This window comes from Scardinius erythrophthalmus (assembly GCF_964197995.2).
Source record: "Scardinius erythrophthalmus genome assembly, chromosome: 7".
In the NCBI taxonomy this organism is placed as follows: Eukaryota; Metazoa; Chordata; class Actinopteri; order Cypriniformes; family Leuciscidae; genus Scardinius; species Scardinius erythrophthalmus.
In genome coordinates, this window is record NC_138227.1 from 31,687,383 (window position 1) to 31,709,872 (window position 22,490).

At 37.3% G+C, this 22,490-nt stretch overlaps 1 protein-coding gene across 1 annotated transcript in view; it reads left to right on the plus strand.

The window, feature by feature from the left end:
• The window catches only part of cog6 (component of oligomeric golgi complex 6), a 52,624-nt gene that overhangs the window by 12,685 nt on the left and 17,449 nt on the right, over positions 1-22,490 (plus strand). Inside the window, exons 5-13 of the mRNA XM_081371083.1 lie at positions 4,264-4,375; positions 7,553-7,635; positions 7,739-7,809; positions 8,115-8,208; positions 16,563-16,691; positions 18,777-18,868; positions 21,306-21,370; positions 21,672-21,763; positions 21,912-22,029. Coding sequence (XP_081227209.1) covers positions 4,264-4,375; positions 7,553-7,635; positions 7,739-7,809; positions 8,115-8,208; positions 16,563-16,691; positions 18,777-18,868; positions 21,306-21,370; positions 21,672-21,763; positions 21,912-22,029 — 856 coding nt within the window. The remainder of the gene's footprint in view (positions 1-4,263; positions 4,376-7,552; positions 7,636-7,738; positions 7,810-8,114; positions 8,209-16,562; positions 16,692-18,776; positions 18,869-21,305; positions 21,371-21,671; positions 21,764-21,911; positions 22,030-22,490) is intronic.

A 22,490-nucleotide genomic window follows, 5' to 3' on the forward strand; every position in this document is an offset into this window, starting at 1 on the left:
ACAGAATGAATAACCTCACTAATTGAACTCCACACTGCTATTATTTTGAACACGCGCCTTTCAATTAATGATTCAGTTACACTAAATCAACAGCATGCATGTCACGCCTGTTGGGTCTGTTGTTTTACTATTACTCTACTACACCTACTAGTAAATGATTTGCCATGTAGAAATAGAAGTTCGACCAAAAACAGTGATCGATCCGGTTAGCGATGTTGGACTGCTATTATTTTGAACACAACTGTATGTAGTTGGTGCTGTAGAGAATAGAGAACCGTAATTGTGCGGTTACGAGCACTGAGCTTTACAGACTGCGCTTAGATATTCCATGTGACTTTGTGCGTTTTACATTTATATTTTTAGACTTTGCTTGACTCGAAGTGAAAATTGTGTCATGGTCTCACACTTTTTTCAGTGCACTTTCTTTTTTCTTCATCTCTGATGTCTTATAGTTTTGGAGTGATCTTGTGGAACCGGCAAGTTTTCATGAATAGCTCATGAGGAGATCCAGAGCATGATTGACGAAACACACTCCATCACAGTTTGGTGTCTGATGTGAAGTCACCCATGCTCATCTGAGCATAAATGCACAAAACTTGCCGTCTGGATCTGTTAGTACAATTTTTACTGTTACACTCCAGTGAATGTAGTGGGATTTTGTAGTCTTAAAGGATTAGTTCCCCCAGAAATGAAAATTGTCTTTGTTTACTCCACACCATATGACCTTTTTTCTGGCAAGAAACACAAAAAGAGAAGTTTTAAGAAGGCACTAGTCATAGTTTTTAATGCAGTATAATATAAAAGTTTAGTGCTATAAAAACATCAAAATTAAGGCTGCTCCAATCAGGACTTTTGGGGTTGATCACCGATTAGCGGTCACTGGAAGCAGCAATGGCCGATACGATCACCGTTACCAAAGTAAATTATACTATTCTTAACGACAACAATGCATTTTAAGTATAAAAAAATAAGTGATGAGAAAGTCATGAATTGACAACTTTTTATTTATTGGAAAGCAACATGTGCAACATATTCGATTCCTTCTTTTAGTATTGATTAGGAACAGCTTAGAGCTTAACAACTGAAATAAAAATAAAGCTTAATAGATAGAGTAAAGCGGTGAACTGTTCCATTAAGCCAGATGCCTGAAATTCCAGTTTTCTTTCCAGCAAGCTTGTCTCTGTCTTTGAGTTGTAATTTACATCTTCTCTGACATTTACAATGTCACACACACACACACACACACACACACACACACACACACACACACACACACACACACACACACACACACATTCTGAAGAGGTAAACCTTGGGTGGCGGGGAATTACTGCCATTTAATACATCTTTGACATGTTCTCATTGTTCAAATTTTCCAGGTCGGATATCTTTCCCCTGGCCTAAAGCAAATGCCAAATGCTTCTTTGAAACCTGGAAACATGGAATATGATCCCAAAGCAAGTCCACACGACTAGACACATCCCCTGAATGCTTACATGCTTCCTTTGGCATGTTAAACACTGTTACAAGCACATAGCCATGGGGAGAGTTAAGGTAACATTATGTACTAAACTGGGGGAACATCTGGTGTGCGGCATCTCGATTTTAGATAGTGAACGATTAAAATCATAGCATCGTGCTACAGTGCAGTTCATAACATACTGTACAACGTTCACATCACGTTTACCAATGTAGCGGTAGGGTTACGCTCATGTGACATTACAGCTCTTGGCCATAATGAAATTGTATTATTTGCATGCCTTTTAAAGCCTTGCCAGATAAACATTTTATTTGCATGCTATTCTGACATAAGCTTTTCTGTCACACACTTTCTGCGAGTACTGAACTATGTTCTCTTTCACGTCTTATTGGGCTTAAAGTCAAATACACACAAGGTTTACATAAACACAGTCATTTACATCTTAAGTGCAGGTAAACCGTTCGTTTGCGTGTCAGTATATTATAATACACGTGTATATCAGATCCGTGCATTCGATTTTAAAGTGACGGCAGCCTGATAAACCAACTGCAGTCAGTCAAAAATGTTAATCAAACAACAAAATACAAAAAGAAAATCACTCACGGATCTTGACTAAATAGCTTAAGTAGCTTTAAAGGTGCATTAAGCAAGTCTCTGAGTTTTTGCAGAACTATGCCCCCTCTGGCGGCAAGCGAAACTGCAACCAGAAGTGTGCACGCTCACGGACAAAAGTTTTCTTTTTTTTTTTATCTTACGTGGAGTTTGCGTTGGTGTTTGAAATGAACTACAAGCCGGTCTCTTAGAATCCATCTTCTACGGAGAATGGCGGCGAATACACAAACCTGCCAGACATAGCTAGGTGAGCGTGCCGTGAACGCGCATGACGTCACGCCCAATCTAAAATTCCGGCCCGAATCCCTCTTATTTATTTTACTTTACAGGATTATAGAGACAATCTCAGTGATCAGAGAAGGGCTCATTCAGCCCATCAGGCAATTGTTTAAGCATGTATGGGTTAGAAAACGGGTATTTTTAACATGAAAAGTTGCTTAATGCACCTTTAATAAAATCAGTGTATATTCGCTCTTAAAAAAAGGGTTGTTTCAACCCATGTTTGGGTCAAATATGGACAAATCCAACTGTCCATATTTGACCCAAATATGGGTTGAAACAACCCAGCATTTTTTAGTGTTTAATTTATACAGTCTATGTATTCCATTTTGTTAATTCAATTTCTGACTTGAATGCTACCAGCTATAGTAGGTGTTATATACACCACCTATAGCTGAAAAAAAAGTAAAGCACTGTTTATTTCATTTGTATATTTTATTGTATATGTCCTTTTATTTGTAATTTGCATCCTTGTTCATATTTTTAATAAGAAAGATAAAAAGAAAAGATTATGGTCGGATTTTTTAAATGGGGAAAAGTGACTTGCAAAATAGTCTTAAAAACCAACATGAAAAAGAATCGTGATAAGATCGTGGATCTTGGTCCTGTCTGATAATTTTTTTGGTGAAATTTTGCCATATCACCCACCCCTAGTATGATTTGAACTTGCCTTCAGGCTAAACAGTTTTTGCTAATTGCTAATGAAATAGGCCTAAGGGTTCCTTTACCGCCATGTTTAATGTAAAGTACATTACACTGAAACATCTTAGCTATAGTTGTTGGGGGAAAATGACACTTGATTCCTATTGGCTAGGTTCGTCAAATTTATTGTCGTCAGATTCTCTCTTTGCATTTTCTGACTGTGTGTTGAAGAGAAGAGTGTGTGAAACATTGTGAAGCTGTCTTTGTTGTCAGTTTGAAGCATATGCATATTGTGTTTGTTTGAGAGATGTCTAGTGTTGTATTGAGCGTTACACCCAGAATTCACCAGTGTTGGTTTAAAGCTCCTTTGAAACTGTAGTTTCTCAAACTACAGACATTAGTCAGGGTAGAGAAACTTACAGTCTGTCCAGTAGATTTTCTTTTAACTTTGCTGTTGATCATTCGGCTGACACAACTTTGAAGATATGTCATTTAAAAAATTCTGTATTTATGGTATTTACCCTGAGTAATTTAGTTTGACATGTTTATTCAGTGTTAATATGGTCAATGTACAAACTGAATCCATGGTCTGATTGCTGGTAGGCTTTATTGGTGAGAGGAAAGTAGAGAAATGAAAGAGGGCTGAATCAGCAGCGAGTTGCTCTCTGAGGACAACGGTTGTCATGACTGCTATTGTTCTTATGTCATACTTTATAGATGTTCTTGTTCAAATAATGTCGCCTCGAGCCCTTTTTCCCAGTGCTACTTTACAGTGATATTTTCTTAAGAATTGGATGAAGGACTGATGCTATGTTTGTTTCAAAAGTATAAATGTGGGTTGTGTTTCTGACAAGAGTGTGACTGCCATCTAGTGTTGGCTCAGGGACATTGCGTTGGATTGAATTTTCTGTGAGTACATCAATGTGAAACAAATGTAAATATGTCTTGTCCAAATGAAAATCTCTCTCTCTCTCTCTCTCTCTCTCTCTCTCTCTCTCTCTCTCTCTCTCTCTCTCTCTCTCTCTCTCTCTCTCTCTCTCTCTCTCTCTCTCTCTCTCTCTCTCTCTCTCTCTCTCTCTCTCTCTCTCTCTCTCTCTCTCTCTCTCTCTCTCTCTCTCTCTCTCTCTCTCTCTCTCTCTCTCTCTCTCTCTCTCTCTCTCTCTCTCTCTCGCACTCTCGATATTTGTATGACTCTGCTGAAATCAGTGAATTGTTATATAAAGTTCAATGGCATTTCCTTCTGTCTTCAGTCACCGGTTGGAGGTTCGAGCTCAGGTGGCCCAGGCATTCCTGTTAAAGTTCCAGCTGTCCACCGCTGAGATGGCAACATTACGCTCCGCACGAGATGGACCCATCACAGAGGTGACCTCATGTTATCTACTTTCTTTTGAGTATCATAGCACGCGAATGCCTTTGAACCGTGAGATGGCAGATTGGCAGCATTGAATAATAATTATAAACCGTTTTGTTGGTAACGCATTACAAGTAATGTGAGTTAGGGCTGGGCGATAAAATGATAATTATCGCGATATAATTTTTTCAGTATTTAATAATGTACTATTTAGGCTACTGTTTTTCATACAAATACCATAGAAACCATAAAGTTACATTTTGCCATGAGTGTGGTTATCATGATCTAAATTCATGATACTGGATGACCAATGGTTAAGTTTAATAAAACTCAAACAGTCAGGATATTACATTTTACCATATAAAAATTAGCACATGCAAAAACTAAGAAATTAATTTTCCAATAAAGATATTTATTTTGTTAAGGAAAAATTACAAATGTTGAATGTTCTACCTCAGATTTGTGAAATGTTCACCAGTTTGGCAAGTGTTTGTCCTGATATGTTCTGACAATAAAGAGTAGTTTAAAACCACAATTAATGCTCTGGTTTCTACAACTTTCACTTAGGAGCAAAGATCTGCCTTTAAACTTGAAAGAAATAAAGATTTGACTTTTATCGTGATAATTATCGACTGATATAAAAAAAAATGATCGTGATATTTTTTTGGGCCATATCGCCCAGCCCTAATGTGAGTTATGTAATCGGATTACCTTTTTAAAGTAACTAGTAAAGTAACGCATACAAAATATCTGAATTACTTTTTCAAATAAGTAATGCAAGTAACTTTGTTTTCTCATGTATTGTCTGACAGCTCTCCATGTTGAGAGAAATCATGAGTAAGTGCAGAGGCGTTGTGTGTGAACATGATGATTATTGTAGATCTATTCTAGACTAATGTGAACATGCATTTACTCATCTCACTTGCACAAAAACACTTTCAGTATTCCTAAAAAAATAAACAAAAACATGCAGACTCAGAATATCACTCAAACCTGCAATAATTAAATGTTAAATAACACAGATAAACTTTATTTAATCTCACTTTGTTAAAGGGGGGGGTGAAATGTTCATTTTCACTCAATCTCCTGTTAATCTTGAGTACCTATAGAGTAGTATTGCATCCTTCATATCTCCAAAAAGTCTTTAGTTTTATTATATTCATAAAAGAAAGATAGGCTGTACCGAGTCTTTCCGGAAAAAAAACGAGCAGCTGGAGGCGGGCCGTGTGGGCGGAGCTAAAGCTGTGCTGACGCGCGGAGCTAACAACACACAGAGACATTTGAAGCAGTTTTACTCACCGCCTGCGGTTCCAACGCACGACCGCGAACCTTTATCATTGAGACTGCTCGATCCTTAAGCATTAGACGATCTGCAAATCCGTCGATCTGGGCTTTGTTTATAAAACAAGCATCGTCGAAATGCAGGGAACAAACAGTCTTGCACAACCTCCGTTGATGCTCAGAAAAAACAAACTCCATCCACTGGTCCCTTAACGCTGGGTTCTTTGGGAATCTGTGCAGGGTTGTCTTGCCCTGGCAACTAAAAACCCACTTCTTTGGTGACATTGACTTCCCAAAAGCCGAGCAGAGCGCTTTGATGAGGTACTGCTTTCGCTCTCTTCTCTCTCTGGTCCGCGTCCTTCCGGATAAGTGCCCTTAGGACCCGTATAAGGAAATTCTGCCACATCTGACGTCACACAGGCCCATACTCGAAAAAAACTTTCAGAAACTTGTGACAAACCGGAAGAATAAGCCACATTGGATTCCCATGCTAAACATGGACAAAGTTAAAAATAAATTAAGTTGTACGTTTGTACCTTCAAACGTACAACTTAATTTTTGAAACTTTGTCCATGTTTAGCATGGGAATCCAACTCTTTAACAGTGTAAAAAACTCAGTATGCATGAAATAGCATTTCACCCCCCCTTTAACCAATGTCTCTGCTGCTGACTTTGACAATCCAATTCAACAATACGAATAAACAAAAATGACTAGATAAACATCACATTTGTGTTTCATGTTTTTGTTTTTATTGGTAAAGTAAGAGTGTTGGACTTTCTTCTCCTGTGGCTTATTCTTCTGTAAACAGCAGCAGCTGAAAGGTTTGTTTGAGCGGCGCCCTCTACTGGAGAGGTGTGACTGTGCATTTCCTTCAGTCTGAGGCTTATTCAGTTCACTTTTGTTTTTGTTTATTTTATTTTATTAAAAAAAAAAAACTCACTTTGTTATTAAGGTGAGAAAAAGTAATGTAAAAGTAACGTGTAACATTACTTTCCATAAAAAAAGTTACAAAGTAACACTTTTTAGTAGGGCTGCACAATTTTGAAGAAAAATGCGAAATGCGATAACTGCGATATGCGATAACGCGATAAATGCGATAAAAAATGCGATAAAAAAATGCGAAATTCGATACGATAAAGCTTAAAGTGTGTAAAATAAACTTAAATTATATTTAAAATATATTTAAAATTACATAACCTACATACGTGTTTCACATTATTTTTATGACAAGAAAACATCCCTACAGCTTCTGAAACTGAACATCAGTGTTTTACTGTAGCATAAGAAGTGTTATTTTAACATCAGTGTGTAAACCACAGGGTTTAGGGTTTCAGGTTATCCTACTGTACATTAGGTTTATTTAACAACAGAAACTGAATAATCAAATGTAAAAATAAAACACTGCTTAGTTTTCACAGTATGAATTAAATATATACTGATTCTTATTAAAGCTACAAAAGTTATTCAGCCAAGAGCAGTGAGTGATTTTCTCATATCGCGATATATACATTTGTGATATTTCGATATATTGTGCAGCCCTACTTTTTTAGGGAGTAATGCATTACATTTTAAAGTACTTTTTAATGCATTACTTTTCACTGACTGTAAATGTAATAATTATAATAATGAAGCTAATGCATTTAATTTATTTCGTTTTTTTAACATCCTATTTAATAAACAGAACAAAACATGCAGAACAGAACAGATGAAATTTCCTAGAAGTGAGCTGGCAGGAGAAGTCTACAAACATTTCTCAACTCAATCTTCCAATTTTTCTCAACTACGATGTTACACGATCTTCTCAGAAGAAACTCTCAGATGAAACCATGTCTTGCAGACTAATTGAAAAATAAATGGAGACCGAATCAGCTGTAATAGTGTAGTGAACTCTGTCTTTACTGTGCAGGACTTCTTCAGAGCTCTGAACCATGTGAAGAACATCCATGAAGACGTGAAGGTCCTACTGAGGACCAACCAGCAAACAGCAGGGTGAGAGACAGTAGAATACAACAGACTTAGAAAAAAACAAAACTTGAAAATGACTGGCACTTTTCCATGTAGATGTTCAGTGATATCCGTGCTTTAACTGCAGGCTGGAGATCATGGAGCAGATGGCGGTGCTACAGGAGACGGCATATGAGCAGCTCTATCGCTGGGCTCAAAGTGAGTGAGACACACACATACACACACACACACACACACACACACACACACACACACACACACGCATACACACACAGCAGAGGCCAGAGAGAAGTTTCTGGAATATAAGCATAGCTGCTACTTCTAGATAATTTTGAACAGAAAATGTACTCATTGCATATAGAACGCCTTATGCCGCTCCTGTTTTACATTCATGATCAATTTAATAATTCAGTACTATATTATAGTTACGTAATATACATAAAGTAATTAATGTGGCTTAGTGTTATAGGATGCCTCATAGATGTTTGTGTGTCTGTCTGTAGATGAGTGCAGAGGGTTGACTCAGGAATCATGTGATATTTCTCCCGTGTTGAGTCAGGCTATGGAGTCTCTCCAGGATCGGCCTGTTCTTTATAAGTGAGTTCTTCTGTCGCTCACACATGCACTTCAGCACAGTCATCTCGTGCCTGTAGAGCACAACAATGCACATCCTTTCTCAGCAGTGGTGTTTTACACACACATTTTCTCTGTAGGCTTTTTAAAACATTGTTCAATAAAGCGTTCTAAGGCATGGGTTCAAGCCAGCCAGATCTGAGGGAGAATCACGACTTCACAAATATTGATCTGAAGCAATATAGGATGTGAAACTGGATAAAAGATGAAGGTACAAGGTTGTCTAAGTTGTTTGAGATTTGTTCAAATATATAAGTAGAAGTGTAGAGAGGCCAACTCTGTGACATTGCCCTGTCAAGCCAGTAAAAATTAAATAAAAAAATGACATATGAATCACATAACTTTTAAAAATCTTTTTCAAAGAGTTCCAAGTGACATTTTTAATTTGTGGAGAATACTATTCGAAAGTTCCATTTATTCACCATTTATTTAGGTAAAAAGTAAAAACAGTAATATTGTGAAATATTATTACAATTTAAAATAGCTGTTTTCTATTTTAATATATTGTTAAATGCAATTTATTCCTGTGATCAAAGCTGAATTTTCAGCATCATTACTCCACTCTTCAGTGTCACATGATCCTTCATTCTAATATGCCAATTTGCTGCTCAAGAAACATTTCTTCTTATTATTATCAATATTGAAAACTGTTGTGCTGCTTCATATTTTTGTTGAAGCCCTGATAAAAAATTTTTTCAGGATTCTTCGATAAACAGAAAGTTTAAAACAACAGCATTTATTTAAAATAGAATTTTCTTCTAGAATTTGTCTGATCATTTTAATGTGTCCTTGCTGGAAAAAAAAAAAATTTCATTAAACAAAATTACTGAATCTGAACTTTACATAATATATAATATTAACAATTTAAAAACTAAATGTACTGTACAAAAATATATTAGGGGCAAATTAATTAATTAATTAAAACTTTATACATGAATTTATTCAAAACTCACACACTTGTTATGTTTGTTGTTTGTCTACTTATATATATATATATATATATATATATATATATATATAGATGTTGTAAATATATATATATATATATATATAGATGTTGTAAAAATATATATATATATATATATATATATATATATATATATATATATATATATATATATATATATATATATATATATATATATAATATTATATTAGGGCTGTCAAACGATTAATCGCATCCAAAATAAAAGTTTGTTTTTACATAATAATTATTATTATAATTGTATATAATGTATAATTATGTATAATTATATTCTATATATAAATAGTGTATAATTATTGTCTATATATAAATACACACACATGCATTTATATATTTAAGAAATATTTGCATGTATATACTGTATATATATTTATATTATATATAATTTATATTATATATAAATATTTTATTTATAAATAACACATTTTCTTAAATATATATATAATGTGTGTGTATTTATATATAGAAAATAATTATACTCCGTACACAGACATAAATTATGTAAACACAAACTTTTATTTTGGATGCGATTAATCGCGATTAATCGTTTGACAATTATGTATATATATATATATATATATATATATATATATATATATATATATTAGGGGTGTAACGATATTCAAACCGAACCGAAAAACCGCGATACAACAGCCACGGTTCGAACCGCGATACTCTCATGTCGAACCGAACGCGCCCCGCCCCCCGCCCCCTGCTGCCCAACTCTCACTTCACTTTGTCACAAAACTATTTTTTCTTCCTTGACATTTGATTAAATAGTAATTAATGAGTACACTTTTAACAACTAATAAGAGCTGTAGTTTTAATAAATATTATTATAATATTATTTACTAAAAGTGCATGTCACGTGATTTGGGTGATCGATCACGCTCGGGAGTTTACATACGCACTTCAGGATGGCAACTCCACGCCACGGCATATTGTGATTGAAGACCCTGCGGTCACAACCACTGACTGATATTGATACAGCAGCAACAGCAGCAGTGCTGATCACGAATCTTGAGAATGATCACCGACACCTGTCATCATCCAATATGATGACATATCACAGCTTTTTTTAATCATTGTTTGATTTGCGAACATAATCCTTTGCCGTCTGGCCGCTTCCGCTTCAGGCCTGACTCGTCTTGCGCTAACGGTAATTCCCTTTCACTGTCCACGTTTTGATTTCGGCAAATCACTTTTGGCGAATGCAAACAACGTGATTATTGTTCATGAGTCCAACATCCAGCCACGCAAGAAAACATGCAATCTACCTGAGGGAATAATATGCTCACAAAACATTTCTGATTATTATTTGTTTAAAACGGTTTTGTTCCCCCCCTCCCACCCCCCCAGGATTCTTTGATGAATGTAAAGATCATAAGATATTTATTTGAAATAGAAAGCTTGTGTAACACTATAAATGTATTGTCACTTTTGATTAATGTAATGCATCCTTGCTGAATAAAAGTAGGCAATTACTTTCTTTAATTACTTTCCCCAAAAAATAATCTTAACCTCAAACTTTTGAACTGTAGGCCTATGTATAATGTTAAAAAAGCTTTCCATTTCAGATAAATGCGGTTATTTTGAATGGTGGTTTGTTTGTAATGTGACATATATTTTTTTGTATGACATTAAAATTATTTTTAGAATTAAATTGTACATAAATAGGTTAAGCAATACAAATGTGTTTGTCTGATAACCTTTTAAACATAGCCTATACTTAACTACAGTTTGCAGACACTGAAATTATGTACATTGTGCGATACAGTAAATATTTTGAGTGTCCCTCATTTTCCTATAAAGAACCACAATTGTCCCGCATTTTACTTTTCTGAAGTTGGCAACCCTACTCAGGTGTGCAGTTTATTTCTGACTAGTCAGTGGAGACATTTAGGCTATTTCATTTTAGTTAACTCAGGTGTGCTAACTGCTCTAAAGAAAACATGAAGCCAATGTATAAAATTAATAAAGTTAAGTTAAATTATTGTTGTTGTTGTTGTTTTTATTAAGTTAAAAGTGAATCTAGTGTTATTATTGCTGGTGGTGCCCTGCCATGAACCCTGCCCCCACAGCAAACAGAACCGAACCGAACCGAACCGAACCGTGGCTCCAAAACCGTGATATGAACCGAACCGTGGCATTGGTGTATCGTTACACCCCTAATATATATATATATATATATATATATATATATATATAATTTTGTGCTAAATAAGTGATGTATTTGCCTAACTATGGGACAGAGAGTGTACATGTGATTATGTAAGATTTAATATTGATACTGTAAACAGAACAGTTGTTCCCCATACCTGTGAGCAACAGGGAAAACCAGACTGCAATTCCCTCATATACCACAAGGTGTCAGTCTCTCACATCCTTATGGAAGCAGTTTCCTGTGTTTACTGCACCTTCCTCCAACTGTCAGTACATTATCAATGTTCAGACTTCCGTAAAAGAAAACAACCGTCAAGGTTGATTAGTGGGTTTGAGTTCATGAGACGTATCAATACAATACAATAACTTGGTTTGCATGAATGAACGCAGCCAGAAAAATGACATATTTCTACCGTGTAAATAAACTCTCCTCAGAATGTTTTGATTTCAGTTTGAATTACATAACATATTTTTGGTAAAACCCACACAGGTTGTAGATATTATTCATACTCTTACTATTACTCATACTTAGGGCTAGTCATTTGAGAAAACTCCTTACCGTAAGTGCTAAACATCAGCGAGTCCCACACCGATTGTGCTACGACAATGAATGAAACCTCATATTTCGTTTAGAAGAGGCAATTAGACGCATAATCAACCAGAACCATATCTAGAGATCACAGAGAATGACTTATGGGTGGGCTTTTTTGACTTGGGCCAGCAACCACCCAGAACACCCTATCAACAACTCCATAACACCATGACAACCAGCAAAAACAGTCTACGGTCATTTTGACTATTTTTGAGCTCAGGTTCCCAGACTTGTCAGCCAAACCCTTTTGACTTAAATATTTATTTGAAGAACCGCTGAGATTTAACAACATATTCACATGTCCACGGTCATCTGGTTAGTTAATGGTTATGAAGATGGCTCATATTGCTACTGCCAAGATGAGGTTAATTCTCATGTTACACAGCACGTTTGAGCTTCCGCAACAACCAATGAGGTTCATTCTCGTGTTACGCATCACGTTTGAGCTTCCTCAAGAACCAATGGGGTTCATTCTCGTTTTACGTTCTCGTTTTCGTGAACTAACACATCTGGCTAGAAATTCAATCTTGGGATTTACCTTGCCTAAATCTTTCAAAGCCATGCTTGCACCACTTAAATCGTCAAAAACGCATCCTAGATAATTAAATGAAGTTCCATTTGATATTACACAGTCGCCAACTTGACTACCAACTCAGCAACTTTATAGAATTGAATTTAAAAAGAGTATTCTGTTTTACTCAGAATCAGATGTATAGTAATAGAAGTTTGTTTTCAGACAGCCAAAGTGTTCTACTAGTCCCCTTATCTGAAACCAAAAGAGCAGAATCATCATCATATCCAAATAAGTTACAATCACAAACGGCTTGCATATGATTTATATATAAAAAAACAAAAGAGGGCCAAGTACACGACCCTGAGGGACTCATTATTTACAAGCTTCCCCTCAGAAAGGATCCCTCCAACTTCTACCCCCTCAACTCTCCCTGTTAGATAAGAAGCCAACCATGCAATTACTGTACTCGAGAAACACTTACAGTCCCCCTGTGGTGAAAATCAAGTTTGTAATGTTGTTGATATGTCTAAGTGGTGTTTTTAATGTGCTTTAAGCAAAATTCATTTTTCCATGTGCAAATTCATAAATCAACACCTTTGCTGAGTATTTTCTCCTTAAAGGGGGGGTGAAATGCTATTTCATGCATACTCAGTTTTTTTACACTGTTAAAGAGTTGGATTCCCATGCTAAACATGTTTCGGAAAGTTTTTTTCGAGTATGGGCCTGTATGACGTCAGATGTAGCGGAATTTCCTTATACGGGTCCTAAGGGCACTTCTCCGGAAGGACGCGGGCGCGCGCGCACTCGTAGACCAGAGCGAGAGAGCGAAAGCAGTACGCCCATCATCACAGCGCTGTGCTCGGCTTTTGGGAAGTCAATGTCACCAAAGAAGTGTGTTTTTAGTTGCCAGGGCAAGACAACCCTGCACAGATTCCCAAAGAACCCAGCGTTAAGGGACCAGTGGATGGAGTTTGTTTTTCCAGAGCATCAACGGAGGTTGTGCAAGACTGTTTGTTCCCTGCATTTCGACGATGCTTGTTTTATAAACAAAGCCCAGATCAACGGATTTGCAGATCGTCTAATGCTTAAGGATCGAGCAGTCTCAATGATAAAGGTTTGCGGTTGTGCGTTGGAACCGCAGGCGGTGAGTAAAACTGCTTCAAATGTCTCTGTGTGTTGTTAGCTCCGCGCGTCAGCACAGCTTTAGCTCCGCCCACACGGCCCACCTTCAGCCTCTGTTTTTTTCCCGGAAAGACTTGGTACAGCCTATCTTTCTTTTATAAATATAATAAAACTAAAGACTTTTTGGAGATATGAAGGATGCAATACTACTCTATAGGTACTCAAGATTAACAGGAGATTTCAGCATTTCACCCCCCCCCCCCCTTTAAAACTTGGAACATGGTTTGTGTAACATTAGCAACTCACTATGAGTTGTTTGACAACATAGTCAAGCAAAAGGCAAATCATATTATTTACCGTTATGTGTCCGACATTGTAAAGAACGACATCATTGTGCAGCGTTTACCTCAGTTAGTTGACCGAGTGAATCTCTGAGCTGACATGAGTGAGTGGAGGCGGGGCTAATTAGCATATTCATGGTTCCGGGTTTATTAAATGAAGCAAGAGTGTAGAGTTGCATTTAAGCTATTTTAAGGCATGAAGTTTTTTTTTTCACAGGAAAAAAAAACGTTTAAATATGTACTTTTGGTGATCAAACATGAGTTTTAAGGGATAAAATTATTGATTACAGGGGGACTTTAACACTTAATTTATCTAACAGTATTTAGTGGTTCACTGTATCAAAAGCTTTTTGTAGGTTCAAAAGAACCATACCACACAAATTACTTCCATCAATCTGTTTCCTTATGAAGTATACGTGTCTTTTGAATAAGACCTCCTAAAACCTGATTGAAAATCATCAATTAATCTATACATATTCACACATCTGTTTATGCACAACCTTTTCTATTACTTTTTAATGCCACACTAAGAATGAAAATATTTTGATTAATTTGATTTATTTTCATGGGAAACCTTTATTTAGATAGTGTAAATACTGTATGTAGTGTCACATGTCTGCAAACTTGCTCAGTTGTAATGTTTTATCTCGTTTAATTTCTTCATCGCTACTTTCGGTGCTGCCAATCTGTGAAAACATCCCTGGCATCCCTCAAAAGTGCCAAAATATTCAGATACTCACATTGTTTGCGTTTCTATCTTTCCTAAAGCTTCAGTTTATCTTTTTTATAGACTATACAGTTTCCCAAGGTGCAGCAGTCATGCGTTCAAACATGTGGACGGGCTTGACCGTTTCCTTGTCATTACGTGTTTTTTTTCTTTTTTCTCACACTCTTATGTTATTTTTTGTTCTTTCTCTTTCCGTCTGTGTCCCCTTCTTTTTTTCATCCCGAATCCCCCCCCTCGACCTGCAGTGATTTTATCTATGGGAGTCCAAGGCCGAAGCAGAAAGAGCGAGAGGACGGGGCCCCCAGAGTTCCTGGAATCCGTGCCAAACTTCTCCATCCCTCCTCTCTTCCCTTTTTCTCTGGCCGTTGCGGTCGCTACTGTTTAGTCTGCGCAGGGCTGTTCTCAGCCCGTAGATCAAAACATGGCCGCGTTTCCTAACTGCGAACGGGGCCCTCCATTGTTTTTGTCTGGGTGTGTGACCCTGGGTCTTTCTAACCTAAGGTATTTTTTCTTTTGCTGATTTCGGTGGCTGTTCTGAAGGTCTAGCAGTGTCTGTTTTGTTTTGTGGCCCGGGCATTTAATCTTGTTTATACTACAGATGTTCAAACAACATATTTTTAATATGTACCTCAAGATGACTTGACTTAAGACAAAACAAGCATTAAAATAAGGAAACCAGGAAAACCTGTATAGATTCATTTACATTTTAAAAGTGTGATTTCTAGACCTAGAATAGTCATGTAAACTAATACGGTAAAATCTTAAAAAGACGTGAGGATTTTTCTAATGGATAGTTGGAGTCAAAAAGCCTTGGAACCACTATGCTTGGGGGTCTTCTTAAAATATATTAAGAAAGGCAAGTTTTACATTTACCCATTCATTTTACTTTGTAAGGACTGAAATTAGTAGGTTGTTCATGAATTTATTCAAATTACATCCCTAGTTTTCAACAGTATTAAGTCAAAAGAACTGTGCATATAAAGTTGTAAAAAAAAAATCTTGTATAGAATTGTAGAATATTTATTTTTTATTTTTTTATTACTGGTGATCATTTTTCCAAAATAATTTGTGTTGTATCTCTTTACAGCACTTCTCCTTGCCACTGTCACCTGTGTAAATGTTCTTAATATTCTCTTTAAATCTCCTTTGTAACAAATATTTTACACAAAACACTCAGTTCTATTTGAATCTTATTTGAAATTGAAAGATTTCACATAAGAAAAGATTTCTCTTCATTTTTCTAACTTTAACTGTACTCTGAAAGATAACTTGCATAGTTATCTAGCAAAATATTTTCCAGATAATATTTTAATAATTATTTTGGTTTTAGTACAATGACAATATATAAGCTACTTATTTAATTAAGTAAACAACATGTCTTTATAATTAGAAGCTTACTTTACTCATTTATGCATGAACTGCCTTTATTTTGTGAATAGGGTTTCTCGCTAGAGGGTCATCATATATGGAAGTTCTCAGCAACAAAGCGTGACCATTTGTCTAATTACTAAGAAGCCATGGGAGAATTATTTTTTTTAATGACAATGTTGTTTGATGGCAACTGAAGAATGAGCACATTTCCAGACCCTTCACAACCCACTCTCCTGAGTGTTGTGGTTTTAACACGCCGCTAAAAAGAATCAGCCACTGCTAAAGTATTGACTCTACATTAAAAAAAAATTTATTATTAGCAATATATATTGTGTTTAAATTTTTTTTTAAAGTCTGAAAAAAACACAACTTTTTTGGAATGGCCCTCAATTGAGAAGGATCCTTTTTGCCCGCAGAGCATGTGGTTACAACATGGGCTATGTGCTAACCAGCAAAACCTCCTGAATTCATATCTAATTCTCACTCTGTTCTACTTCTCCCAGGTACACACTGGATGAGTTCGGAACGGCGCGGCGTTCTGCCGTGGTCCGAGGCTTTATTGACGCCCTGACCCGCGGAGGCCCGGGCGGGACCCCGAGACCCATAGAGATGCACTCTCACGATCCGATGAGGTAGAGTCCATGACAAGTGCACTCATTGCGAATCATTCCATTCGAAAGCTTGCAGAAACACAATGGATGACATTTTCTCTTCTGCGCGCTAAAAATAATTACTTCAAATCGGCTATAATTGGGGGTCATTTCGAGGGTCACACCATTGTTAGCCACTAAAAGCCTCTCCATCGCTGATTAACGTCCTCACATGTAGAGCTGCCATGCTCCTTTATGTGCTGCGTATCCTGAAGCTGCAAATCCAATTCAGCGTCTAAGCACATTAAACCCAACCTGATTCTTTCAGGGAAGTGCTTCCTCTTTCATGGAATTACTTAGCGCTGGTTCAGAGAAAGGTCGGGCTGTTGAGATCTATGGATCGTCGCACGTGCTCCAGGCCGGCACCCCATCGAGCTTTCGAACGCCCTCCTCCCCCCTCCCGTCAGGAACCCGAGGAGAGAACATGAGGTTCTTGGCAGAACGTCGATAAAAGTGGGAAGCGGTGGTTCTCAGAACAGCATTTCCCCCTGCTGTCCGGTGTTAAAGGATATGGAGCCGATGTAATGATAGCTGACTGTGTGATGGCCTCAAATCTCAGGAAATCTATAACTCCACTACAAATCTAGAAGAAACACTTTAATCATCTAGTCATCCAGTTCCTACCTGTTTCGTTTGCTAAGGCCATCATCACTATTGCAAATGGTCATAGTTAGGGTTAGAGATTTGAACAAACCCCTAAACTGAGGTATTAAAGGAGGTTCACCCTCATTTCACTCTAAACCTGTAAGAGGCTGATCACATAGAAAGTGTTTTTGCATTCCACTGTGCTGCTTTTCCATTGTTTAAACATTCGCTAGATGGATGTTAAAGATGGATGCCAAAAAACACTCCTGGAGAGTCCAGGTTAGTAGAATAAAGTTAGAATGACCCCGAAATTCAAGACATGGAGGCAAAATACACCCCTGTATGAATTCTTGTCCTATATTTCTAAATGATGTAGTTAAAGGGATACTCCACTTTTTTTGGAAATGGGCTCATTTTACAACTCCCCCAGAGTTAAACAGTTGAGTTTTACCGTTTTTGAATCCATTCAGCCGATCTCCGGTTCTGGCGGTACCACTTTTAGCATAGCTTAGCATAAATCATTGAAGTGGACAAGACCATTAGCATTTCTCTCAAAAAAATGACCAAAGAGTTTCGATATTGCCGTACCATGAGTGCAGCAGGCGTAATGATATGACTCAACGCCTGAAAATAGTCCCCAGCTCGGTAACTTCTAACGCTCCCTGTGCAAGCAGGTTGTCACGTTGGTTATGTTGACGGAAGGTAGCCTATTTTCAGGCGCTGCGTCATATCATTACGCCTGCTGCACTCATGGTACGGCAGTAAAGTTTCTTGATTATTACGCAGGAATGAGAGTATAGTTCCTAGCCATATCAGCCTAGAAAATCGCAACTTTACATTTTCCGTCGGTCTTAGTGCACGATGTAACTACAGAAGAGTCAAGTTTTAAATAGGAAAAATATCGAAACTCTTTGGTCATTTTTTTGAGAGAAATGCTAATGGTCTTGTCCACTTCAATGATGTATGCTAAGCTATGCTAAAAGTTTCACCGCCAGAACCGGAGATCGGCTGAATGGATTTAAAAATGGTAAAACTCAACTGTTTAACTCTGGGGGAGTTGTAAAATGAGCCCATTTCCAAAAAAAGTGGAGTATCCCTTTAAGGAATATGACTTGAGCAAGAATACTGTTTTTCCCCGATTATGAGCTCGATTGCAAATGTGATATTGATTTTATACAGCAGTTCAATAAACGAGAAGTTACTATTGAGTTACATTTTAGGCACAATATTGTCTGTTTTTACTCCATTTCACCAGCAAAAATAGTTTTTAAAGAACGCAACAGAACCATTGTGCGTCTCAGAGCAGTTGTGTTTCACTCCTGAATAAATCAGCATTTTTGAACAAATCAATAATTCATTGTGAAAGACAGTCACTTGCCTCGTTCCTGAATGAATCAGCGTATAGTAATATTGTGTTTCCATTGATTTTTATCTCTGTTTGTGCTTATGCATGTCTGTTTGAACATCCAATCATCCAAACAGGTATGTTGGGGACATGTTGGCCTGGCTTCACCAAGCCACAGCCTCAGAGAAGGAGCACCTGGAGGCCTTGCTCAAGCAAGTTACCGTGCAAGGTACACGTCGTTCCATTCACACAAATGCTGTGTCGGCACTGGAAGTGAGATTTGCTAGTTTTTATACCATTTCTGTTGAAGATCAAGAGGGATAGGGTCACTCTTTCTACAGCTGCTGAAGTTTTGCCTCAAGCTGCTCCTTTGTTTTCACATCAGAAAAATGTTGCTGCAGAAAAGCTCTATCGTCAATACACTGAAAGAAAATACAATAATGTTGAATTAAAACAGATTATTGGAGTTTTACAAGAAAATCCTATTTCAGTCTTTCTACTTTACAATTTCACTTTTAATTAAATGTTACTTGCCGTTTCTTTGTAATAATTTGTTTCAATAGACAAATCCAATAATTCCAATAGGAATCGGTGCTATCAGGAATTTCGCTTGAGGGCATGCAAATTCGCCGCGCGGAGCAACAGAAAATGGGCTTTCACATTATTTTCATATAACTATTGGTGGAAGTACCTGCTTTTTGGCATGTTCGCACCTCAGGAACTGGGAATGAATTTAGTTATAGGAGCACCTTTTGGAGGAACTAAATTAGCTCTTACTTCAGAGTAGGGTCTAACCCAGCACAATTGGAAGTACCAGTGATTATGGCAAAAACAGAATAAAAACAACATAAAATCACTTTGAAAACAGCTGACGAAAAGCAAAAACTAAGATATTATTACATAAACTTAAAGGGATAGTTCACCCAAAAAAATGTTTTCTTCATTTACTCACCCTCAAGTTCTTCGAAACCTGTATGAGTTTCTTTCTTCTGGTGAAGATATTTTGAGGAATGTAAGTATTAACCAGAGAGTTGACGGTAGCCATTGATTTCCACAGTATTTATTTTTTCCTACTATAGAAATCAATGGCTACCGTCAATTGTCTGGTTACCAACTTTCTTCAAAATATCTTTGTTTGTGTTTAAACGAAGAAAGAAATTCGTACAGGTTTGGAACAACTTGAGGGTCAGTAAGTAATAACAAAATTTCCATTTTTGGGTGAACTATCCCTTTAATGTCTGATGTTAAAGTTTGTTTTTACGTTTATGCTTACTGGAAGCAGGACTTGGCGACATCTTGAAAGTGACGTCAAATGACGCATCTCGCTGAGGTTTGGTGTTTATCGTATACCTCAAGTTCACAGGTCGAATGTCCAACCTTGATCGGCATTCCAGACGTTATTTCCAAGAATGAGGATGTAAAAATCCAAATTCCAAGTGTCTGGAACGCAGCATTGCTCCTCAAACATGGAAAACTGCTATAGACATAAACACACAGAAAGCTAATATTAATGGTAGTTATGTCACCTTTGTCTGTGGCCTTGTGTTCTTTTCTCTTAATCAATGCCTGTTTTCATTGGAGATTTTGTCCTTCCTTTTTGCTCTTTCAGTCACATAATCAACACGTCTACATTCCATCTCCGTTATCACGAGACCCATGACACAACAACAAAAACACAGCTCCGATCACGCCATCCTCCAGCTGTCGAACGCCGCGCTTTAATGACATCACTGTCGGCCGGCTTACGTCACTTCAGAGTGGTGTTACTGGCGGTGTAAATGTAACCAGAAAAATGACCCTAGGTGAAATGTAGTTCTCAGGGGACCGTCCTGGTGACTATTTCCTCTAACTGAGTTCCTATAACTACCCAGTGTGAAAGCCCCTAACACTTCAATTTTGTTGACAATGGACAATTGGCCTATTTTTGCCCATGAAATTTCACACAATCTTTTGGTAATATGACTTCACTTTGGCCACGTATACACTGTAAAGTTTCGGGAGACAACCGCATTTAAATACGGGAGTGAATCCCCTAAAGTGCATTCCATGTGGGTACGGAACAAAACTCAAAGTTGCGATGATTGATGCCGTGATAATAGCAATGTTCCTGTGTCTCATGTGTTTGGTATCCACTATTTTTGACAAAATGAATATTACAGTGACCAAAGACTAGTAGGCATATGCGGGTCGCAATATTTAGGTATTGTTTTCCATATAAAGCAGTTTGATTTATCTCGTTTTTTATGGGCTTGTTCTTGTTCGCAGTTTTTTTTTTTTTTTAGGAATATCTGGCGACACGAATGAGTCAAGACTCGTAACTCTTTCCTTTGTGGTTTTCTTGCACCACACACACACAGAAAAGAGACACATCCCTGATGCGTGTTTAAATACGTCATTAACATCTAGTTGTTCAGTTCGGTTCTGCACACACTGTGTAGAATTTTTGTAAATGCGGTTGTCACTACCTGCAATTGTCTGGAGTTACTCTCGTAAATTACTGAACCGTGTGTGTACAGAACAGGATTAAGTTCTAAAAGGTGAACTGACAACCGTAATTAACTACAGTGTGGACATTAAGCCATTAAGACTTCAAACATTTTAGAGCTTTTCCTCGCTCTGGGAAAGTAGTCGAGTTGTAGATCAATTGTTGTGCTGTGTCCATGCAGGGGTTGAAGAAAACATGCAGGAAGTAGTTGGCCACATCACTGAAGGAGTGTGCAGACCACTGAAGGTGAGATGAAAACACTGTCATTACAACTAATAATTAGGATCAGTTTTTAGTAGTTGAGCTGTGGTGCTTAAATGGACAACTGAGGTTCAAGTCCTGCTTGCAACATTTCTTAATCCCATAAACCCCTCAACTTGCCAGCATTTCTATATATATATATATATATATATATATATATATATATATATATGATTTTTTAAATTAACTTTTAGTATTTTCTTGTAGTATCAAACCTGTACTGACTTGTGCAACACCCGACACCAGAATTGTTGATCTGTGTTTGTTTTTTTATTTCCTCCTCCAGGTGCGAATCGAGCAGGTGATCATTGCAGAGCCAGGTGCAGTTCTTCTGTATAAACTCTCCAACCTGCTCAAGTTCTACCATCACACCATCAGGTACACACACACCTACGGTTCATGAAAGGACAACTCCTCCTCCTTATTTTACTGAAGAGCTTGTCATAGATCCAAAATATAAATCCAGTTTTTGGCATAGCCTTTTATAATGCAGTTTTTCTGAATGCGTGTGTTTCCTCTCTCTCAGTGGCATCATGGGAACCAGCGTTTCCTCTCTTTTGATGACCATCGATGAGATGCACATGCTCAGTAAGAAGATGTTCTTCAACAGTCTCAGTCTCCATGCCAGTCGCCTCATGGATAAAGTAAGTACTTCTCCGGGGTTTTTTTTTTCTTGTCATTAGGGTTGGTACTGAACTTGGTACTTTTAATGGCACCGACCGAATTCTGTCGGTACTACCGAGTACCGATTCACATTAAATCAATCGTGGCAAATTTCAGTACCTGAGAACGCATCTGGGCGCGAGAGTAAGACTATTTAAATACGAATCCTGCATGTTCTGCGTGTGAATGAGTGGCACGGACACACGGTTTAATTTACCTCACACACAAACGCACACTGAAAAACAAATTCACAACAAAACATTTCATAGATTTTTTTTTTTTATTATTATTATTAAAATGGTTGTTTTTATTAATATTCAAGCATCACAGACAATGGCAGACAGCGACCAAGGTAGCTCTGGCATAATGTCAATAACACTTCTACAAATGACCAATGTACCGTTGGGTCCCAGCACCGAATTTCAGGTTAAAATGTGAATGG